Source organism: Ipomoea triloba, chromosome 13 (assembly GCF_003576645.1).
Source record: "Ipomoea triloba cultivar NCNSP0323 chromosome 13, ASM357664v1".
In the NCBI taxonomy this organism is placed as follows: Eukaryota; Viridiplantae; Streptophyta; class Magnoliopsida; order Solanales; family Convolvulaceae; genus Ipomoea; species Ipomoea triloba.
This window is the reverse complement of record NC_044928.1, coordinates 28,703,978-28,712,740: the sequence shown is the minus strand read 5'-3', so window position 1 is coordinate 28,712,740 and position 8,763 is coordinate 28,703,978. Positions and strand designations below refer to the sequence as shown.

The window sequence follows — 8,763 nt, the reverse complement described above, 5'->3', positions numbered from 1 at the left end:
TGAGTTTCAAGACTATATAAGTTAATTATTAGTAAGAAATTTTATTATAACTTTATACAATCAGCACTATATATTTCAGTTGTTATAATCATAGAAAAATTTTAATTGCATGGACTATATGAGTGTTATATGTACTAACACAATACTTTTTGTTTTTTGCTGGCGAAAATCTCTCGCACACTCACTATCTAAAATTGTGCATTGGATAATGCAATGATGCACTAATGAGTGTTAGAAAAAATAATAATCCACTAAACTCAATATGTGTACAATCTCGGACTCAAAATTAGAGATCGGATGACAATTTCTAATCAATCCCACGAGGATCCATAATCAAAGAATGAGGATAAGAACTGGGAGCAGGGTTATAGACTTATAAGGATATAATGTGACTATACTTTCCGTCTCATTGCTATTTCTATTTAAAATATTGGTCAGATAATAATAAAGTCACAACAAATTAAAAGTGAAAGCACTTAAAAGCAATGCCGCACCACTAAATGTCGGATAATATTGAGATGATTTAGCAAGTATATATGGCCCATTCATGTTTAAAGTTTATTTTTGAGTACCATGTTTAAAGTTTATAATAATATAATAAGAAAATTAAAAATTTTGTGATGAATAATTAAAGTAGAGAATACTTTAGACTGAAATAAAAGCAAAGGAACACTTTATGCACAAATTATTATCTCCAAAAATGTTATTTTCCCGTTCAGTTTATGTGATTGGCTCACTCTTAACATAATATTATCTATAAATTTTGGTTATCTGTGAGTTAAGCGATCTCAACTAGATTTTATGCAAATACAAAAAAAAAAAAATAATAATAATAATAATAATAATCTAATTCAATAATAACCGTAAATAAAAGATTTGTTGGGCGGCAGCTTAGATGACCGAGTCCAATATCTTGACATCAAAAAGTTGTGTTGACTACTACTCAAATATATATATTAAAAAAATTAATTTTTAGTATAGTGATAAGCACTTGATTTGACAATTGGTAGTAGAATAGTTAACTTAAAGGGCTAAATACAGTGTTAACTGTTATGTAAATATAAGAAAATAAGACAGGTGTACGTAGCATTGGTGGATTACACTTGGCATATGTCACAGACTCACAGTGCAATGTGTATGTACCACATGCCTATAAAGAGGTATGCCAAATGCAGCAATATCTCGCAAACAAGCTTCAATCATTACAATATTCTCTAATCTTTAGGTACATTGTTAAATTTTTTTTTATCGCCAATAATATTCTCCTATCTTTTTGCATCTTTAATTTCTGCACTATTTATATATAACTGCTTATCTTTCATTTTTATTCCAACGATATCTCATCAGTTCATATATATATCTTTCTCTCTTCCACTTCTCCTCTCAATTTTGTTGATGGGGTTATGGGCAAGGACATAGATCGAGTTTGGCAGCCATAGCGTAAGAGTTTCACTAATTGTGGTGGGTTTCTTTTGGTCACCGAACACAGGTCCTTTCCACTTAATAGATTGATATGTCACTGTAATTTACCATTCCACTATAATATTAGGCCTAAGAGGCGAAAAAATTTCATCTTTTGTGGGCAAATTTTGCATAGACACACACCCACACCACCATAGTGGGCAAATTTTGTTGATGCTGCTATGCCCACTATGGTGGCCTGGTGTGGGAGTGTCTGTCGTGGTTGGATATGAATATATGATGGTATTGGGTAAGGTGCTCGGTTTTACTTGACGGAGTTAACTGATAATTATCTTGACGTGTCATTATTTATAAAGAAAAACATTTTTATGTCCTTGTAAAAAAAATTAAGACAATAGTAACCAGACCAGATTATATGATGAGTTTCAAATTAATGTTAATTTAAGTTACAACATCACCAAAAAAATTATTGGATGTAATCCTAAATTTGAATAAGTTAATGAATCTTATAGGTGATTAATGATTATTCCTTAAAACTAATGTATTATGTCGTATGTTTATTTTTATGTAACTCACCAGGCATGGCGGATCATTTCCAGGCTGATTCAAAAGTCCAACTGCTAAGTGAACGTCAAGAAAAAGCAAGTGTTACATTTTATCTTTAATAAAATAATAATAATAATATATTATTATTTGTTTAGTATATATTTTTCGAATTCAATGAAAATAGACACATGCATGATTTACATGTCAATTCAAATTATGATTCTTCTTTTTTTTTCTTCTGTTTTTTTTTAAGTTGGGGTTTATTTAAAAACCCGAAAATAAATTTTCAAATATTTTTTGTGTTTGTTTATCTAAGAAAAATAGAATTAACGAAATAGGTCAAAAGAAAAATGACTCCTTTTTTTGTGAAAAAATATCTTTCAAAATATTTACAAAAGATATTTTTCAGATTTCTCTTTCTCCATTTCTATGTGGATTGTATCAAATAAAGGCAAATTATCAGTTAACACATTTTGTACCTATAGTTAACAGTTACACATAATATGATAGCTACAGATACAGAATGTGTCAATTACATATATAGAATCTGAACGTTATTTTTAGACCAGGGTCTACAATGCAAGATAGACCCTAGTCCATGGTATAATTTGTCACTCACTACCTACCTGGTTACTACGGAGTATTTGAAATCCATCGGGTAAACCCAGTTAAAATTAAAGGCATGCCAAGATAAATAGCAAAAACTTTTGGCAAATTAAAAGCATAAATCATTTTCGGATTTTCAAACAAACCCTATAATCCATGAATGGCATGCGTGATGTGTCCAATCCTTTAAAATAATTAAAGCAAGTTAAGATCAAAACAACATATATTATTTTCTCATGGGCATTATATATTTATCATCAATAAGCGGGCAAATCGAAAATTATACAAATCTCAGTGTATAGTTATGGTTTAAATTTTGTATTAACTCGTGTATGTGTTTATACACCAGAAAAAAGAGGGAGATTGTACTGTAGACATAAAAGAAGAAAACCAAAACCAAGAGGCTGAGAAGTACATATCCAGAGTGAACAGCGCACTGACTAAAACCAACCCGGATGCTTATAAACCAAAGCTGATATCCATCGGCCCTTACCATAGGGAAGTTACTGGCTTGGAGATGAGTGTGAAGCAAAAATTTAAGGAATCTCTTTTTGGAAAGATTAATAAATTTGAGGAACATAGTACCCAGAAATTGAAGAAGTTATTGGACAAGGCACGGTCATGTTACACTGATGACACCCAAAAGATGAATGATGACGACTTCGTGGAGATGTTGCTGCTCGATGGTTGCTTCATTCTTGAGTTCTTGGAGAAGTACTCGGAAAAAGAAGGTATATTAATCTAATTAAATTATTATTATTATTCACATAATAGCAGTTACATAGTAACATATTTGATCCTTGAGTTAATTATTGTCTTAACTACTGTCTCACTTTGGGCATAATAATCCCCACACTTCGTTGCTGGCTCCAAAGACACCTCTCTTCATCTTTCGCAACGTCTATATATGTTCGTGCAAAAGGGAGCAGCTATAGCTCTTGAGAGGGTTACTTGTTCCTCGACCGAAAAGGAATTAAAGGATGTTATTGTCTTCATTATCATCCCACTTTAGACATAATCTCCACACAACCCACATTGCATGGCTGAACCAGTAAGCTAAAAGCTCGTGCTGGCATTTTTTCTTCTCCTCCTTACAAGAGATGGGCATTCACTCTATTCTCACTAGTCAGATCACTAGTTATACTTTCTCCATCTACCTCACCCCAACCCGTAATGGGTGAACTTTTTCAAAACCTACCTAACCACTAGCCACTGCTATACTGGTGCGCAACATTTATTATCTTACTAAAAAGTAGTTTTAATTAATAACTCTTATGCTTTCAGTGACAGAGGAGTTCATGAAAGTTAAAGGAAACCTAGTTCAAACCTTGATAGACATGACATTATTGGAGAACCAGATCCCATTCTTCGTCCTCTTTGAACTCTTCAAACTGAAGCGTAATAATGAAAATAAGGATGATGTTTTGCTGCAAGATCTGATCGTGTTGGTGAAGAGATGCATAGGGACTCAAGTCCCCAAGTTAACTCCTAGGAACATAGAGGACCATGACTATAAACCTGATACTTTACCTAAGCATCTGGTTGAAGTGGTTCATAACCTCTGCATTCCCAGGAATCCCAAATGCGGCAGGCATAGCTGTCGCAATGATTCCTGGGGAATAACAGAGCAAATCAACACCGCGACAGAGCTTGAAGCGGACGGGGTGGAGTTCAAGAAGGTCGGCAAAGTATACGAGAGATACTTTGGGGAGAAAGAGGGGGCTAAACATTTCAACTCCAAAGACAACACGACAATGTTCGACCTAGAATTCATCAACGGGACATTGAAAATCCCGAGCTTCAAAATCGACGATGGAACCGAGACATTGTTAAGGAACATGATAGCCTACGAGCAGCACTCCACGGAGGCGTCCGTGTGGTTCTCGGATTTCGCGAGCTTCATGGACCAGCTCATCGAAGACACCAAGGATGTGAACTTGCTTCGCAGGAGAGGAATCATCGTCAATTGTATGGCTCAAGACAAAATGGTCGCTGAGATGTTCGAAAACCTGTGCCAAGATGTCATAAACTATAACACCTTCTCCGGGGTGATCAGAAAGGTTAATCTGCATGTCGACAAGGCGTGGAACGTTTGGTTTGGAAAACTTAGACATGATTTATCCTACAGCCCTTGGAAACTCATTTCGGCTGTTGCGGGTGGCCTGGTTGTCACAGTTACTACTACTGCTGCTTTGAGAAATATACTTCGTTAGGGGGGCCCGGGAACACTCCCGGTTGTCACCATTAATTATGTGTTAACGATATTTATTTAATTTGCAACTATACTTTGTAAATTAGATTGTTCAATAATAAAATCTTTCTCAGAATTATTGTTCTTATTTGCTGAGTCGAGTTAAGTGAATGGATCATGATTCTCTTACATGGTCACAAGTTTGATAGTAAGCACACCGTTACATATATAATCGTTGCACTATAGGTTTTCCTTCAATCTTGAATTAATGTTTGTAATGGAAGTAGAATCTCAACTTAAATTGTTCGATTTACAAAAATGTTGATCGCCCATATTTGAATGTGCATTTTGAATAAAGCATGCAGCTTGGTATCCTTAATCGACAAAAGATCACAAATTCACAATGAGATAAATCAACTTATATTACAATTTCGATTTAGATTCTTATCATTGGTGTTTTGCTTGAGAGATCAATCTACTACTGAACTAATTTTTGTGGTAGAGTTAAAATTTCAAATTTAAGTTCCTATCAATTTATCTTAAGTTTGGATGTGAATTTATGAAGTTTAGAATAAGTAGAAAGATCTAAATTATTTCTAAAAAAAAAAAAAAAAAAAAAAGTTATTGAATTAAATGGATATCTGCGGACACATTTTCCAAAATCTTTATATCTTGCATGTGACTCATGGCCAAGCCCATGATATGTCTAAATCATGTGATCACGTACAAATTGCATGCCGGCCACATAAATATGATATAGAGTTTTAGTACACTTAATCCTAATATATATTCTCTCACTTTTATTCCCCGACTTGACACCCATTGATTAGTTATCTTTATTTTATGAGTTCTAAAGAAAATGTTTACATTAAAAATTTAAGTAAAGGAGTAGAAGCTGTTGGGAGTAAAATATAATTACGGAGTCCAAGTAACATTTCCCTATGATATAGCTATGGAAATGGTAGCTGAGTGAGTGGAGCATTATTTTCTAATTGGTTACGTACTTAAACTCTGTAGATTTGAAGAGGATAAAATAATATTATGTAGTTTTTAAACCGTAGATATTTTTATGTAAAGTACTAATAAAATTGTCGTTTTATGGACTGACTTTCCATAAAAAGGGCAATGGATATGGCACTATTTTCATATCTAAATAATTATGAATTCGATTTTTATTATTATATTTTAATTGAGTTAATTGGACGCAATTTTCTTAATGTAATTTATTTTTATTGTGTAATTAATTGCGAGTTAAGTATTACACAAGAGTATATTACACTACACTAAGATAAAATATAGGGTTCTGTATTGAAGTCATCTAGTAGAGGGGTTTGCACCCATCTTTGTTCTTTTCTTTGAGGGAAGACCAAATTCTTCCATAAAAGCTGATGGTTCAAGCTGCTATATATATATATATATATATATATATATATATATATATATATATATATATATATATATATATATATATATGTATGTATGTATGTATGTATGTATATATGTATATACATAAAAAATAAGTACATATTAAGTGTGGAGGGAAAAGCAAAACAATCATTAGAGGGCTATGTGAACCATACTATCAAATAATGTACTTTAAGTATATTAAAAATGTACATTATATTCAGAAAAAGTACATTATTTTGTATAATATAAATTCAGTACACAAATAATTTACTTGTAGTATATTAAAAATATATTTATTGTTATTGTCCACATACATAGCACTGTGTGGACCATAATTTGTCGAAGCAAACACTGTGTATATATTTACTAGCTCAATAAATTTTTAAATTTGTTAAGAAAGGAAAATAGAAAAAGAAAAACAAACAAACAAAGAAAACTAGTAATTCAGTATATGTATTTTTAAAATTAAAAACATAAAATAGAAAACTAGAGAATATATATATATATATATATATATAGTTAATTTAAATTAAACACATAAAATAAAAATAAAACAAAACAAACGTAAAAATTAATTTAGGTGCAGGGTACTTAAATGTTTAATTTAGCATTTCACATGTAAGCCAGCAATTTTTAATAGGCTAAATATAATACATAAAATATTTCTTTTATGATGGGTAATGCATGAGATTTGAATGCAAGACATTTTGCTGATTTGCTCCAATATCATACCAAAATATATGTTTCATCTTAATTAAATAAAAGTTTAATTGATAATGATACAATTTCTTTTTTATCATCATCACAATTATCTTCAATGATGGAATGATTATATTCACCTTTGGCCTGTCATCTTTAATTTAATGGTTTAAATTGAAATAATTAACCATCAAATAAAGAGTATTCAAAGTTTGAATACTTTTTATTTGATGGTTTGTGAGTTTCAAGAATATATAAGTTAATTATTAATATATAAGAAAGAAATTTTATTATAACTTTATATATTTCAGTTGTTTAGATATAATCATACAAAAAATTTAATTGCATGGACTATATGTAGTGTTAGTTATCTGTAATAATATAATAGTTTTTTTTTTTTTTACATCTCATAGTCACTATCTAAATGGTAATGCAATGCACTATTGAGTCTTATAAGAGAGAGAGAAATAATCCACTAAGTTCAATATGTGTACTACCTCGGACTCATAATTACGAATAACAATAATTTCTCCTCAATCCCACGAGGGTCCATGATCCCCGCTTTGAGATAAAGATGGGGACCAAACTTCAAAGAATGAGGATAAGAACTGGGAGCGCAACAGGGTTACAGGGATATAATGGGACTATATTTTTCATCTCATTTCAATTCCTATTTAAAATATTGATCCTCACTCCGACGGGAATAGAGACGTTCACCAAAATTTAGAGAATGAGGTTGGAAACAGGGAACGGTATGCCTATTTATCCATTTCTCATGAGGAACGAGAAAACAGAGCGGGATAAGGTTGCGAAGATTGAGAGTATACTTCCCGCCCCATTACTATCCTGACCCTATCCAAAATAATGTCACATAATAATTAATAAAGTCACAAACAAAAGTGAAAGCAAATATCAACTCAAAGAGAAAGCAACACTAAATGTCGCGTAAATATTGAGATGATTTAGCAAGTAGATATGACCCATTCATGTTTAAAGTTTATAATGATATATAATAAGAAAATTTAAAATTTTTGTGATGAATAATTAAAGTAGACCATACTTTAGACTGAAATAAAAAGAAAAAAGAACATTTTTTCTCAATTATTGTCTTGAAAAATCTTATTTTCACGGTTAACTGTTAAGTACGTTTATTTAATACATTCACTCTTTAATGTGACATTATCAATAAATTTTGGTTATCTGTGAATTGAGCGATCTCAACTAGATGCCATGCAAATACAAAATAATAATAATAATAATAATAATAATAATAATAATAATAAACTGTAAATAAAATATTTGTTGGACTGCGGTTTGGATGGCCAAACTTAACATCCTGTTGAAACATGATAATAATTGATATACAAATATAAGAAAATAAAATTGTGCATTTTTATTTTTTATTTTTTAGAAAAATTGTGCATTAGTTATTAATTATAACTTTTGGTATAGGGCACTTAATCTGATAATTTGTATCAAAACAATCAACTTAAAGGGTTGAATTTAACATTGATTGTTACATAACTATTAAGAAATGAAAGAAGATTGTACCTAGCATGATGGATTACACTTGGCATGTGTCACTGAACAATGTTTACCGCATGCCTATAAAAGAGGTACGCCAAATGAAGCAATATCTCGCAAACAAGCTTCAAACATTACAATATTCTCTCATCTTTAGGTACATTGTTAAATTATTTGTAGCCAATATGCTCTTATATTTTTGCAACTTTCTGGATTATTTATATATAATTGCTTATCTTTCATTCTTATTCCAACTATATCTCATCAGTTCATATATATATATATATATATATATATATATATATATATATATATATATATATATATATATATATATATATATATATATATATATATATATATATATA

At 30.9% G+C, this 8,763-nt stretch overlaps 2 protein-coding genes across 8 annotated transcripts in view; both read left to right on the top strand.

Moving 5' to 3' along the window:
• The first annotated feature begins 1,173 nt into the window (after positions 1-1,173).
• LOC116000997 (putative UPF0481 protein At3g02645) lies at positions 1,174-4,913 on the top strand. 6 transcript variants are annotated; one of them, XM_031240888.1, is made up of 4 exons: positions 1,174-1,225; positions 2,002-2,063; positions 2,924-3,305; positions 3,859-4,913. In XM_031240888.1, exons 2-4 carry the CDS (start codon positions 2,004-2,006, stop codon positions 4,785-4,787), a joined length of 1,371 nt encoding a protein of 456 aa, XP_031096748.1. In that variant the 5' UTR covers positions 1,174-1,225; positions 2,002-2,003; the 3' UTR covers positions 4,788-4,913. The 6 variants fall into 6 exon arrangements, with proteins under 6 accessions (XP_031096748.1, XP_031096749.1, XP_031096746.1 ...); XM_031240889.1 differs by lacking the exon at positions 1,174-1,225 and adding an exon at positions 1,292-1,440; XM_031240886.1 differs by lacking the exon at positions 1,174-1,225 and adding an exon at positions 1,292-1,461.
• Positions 4,914-8,516: 3,603 nt separating this feature from the next.
• LOC116000994 (UPF0481 protein At3g47200-like) overlaps positions 8,517-8,763 on the top strand; it is a 3,942-nt gene continuing 3,695 nt past the window's right edge. For both annotated transcript variants that reach the window (XM_031240882.1, XM_031240881.1), the window contains exon 1: positions 8,517-8,552. The gene's annotated coding sequence lies outside the window, so the exon portion shown is untranslated. The remainder of the gene's footprint in view (positions 8,553-8,763) is intronic.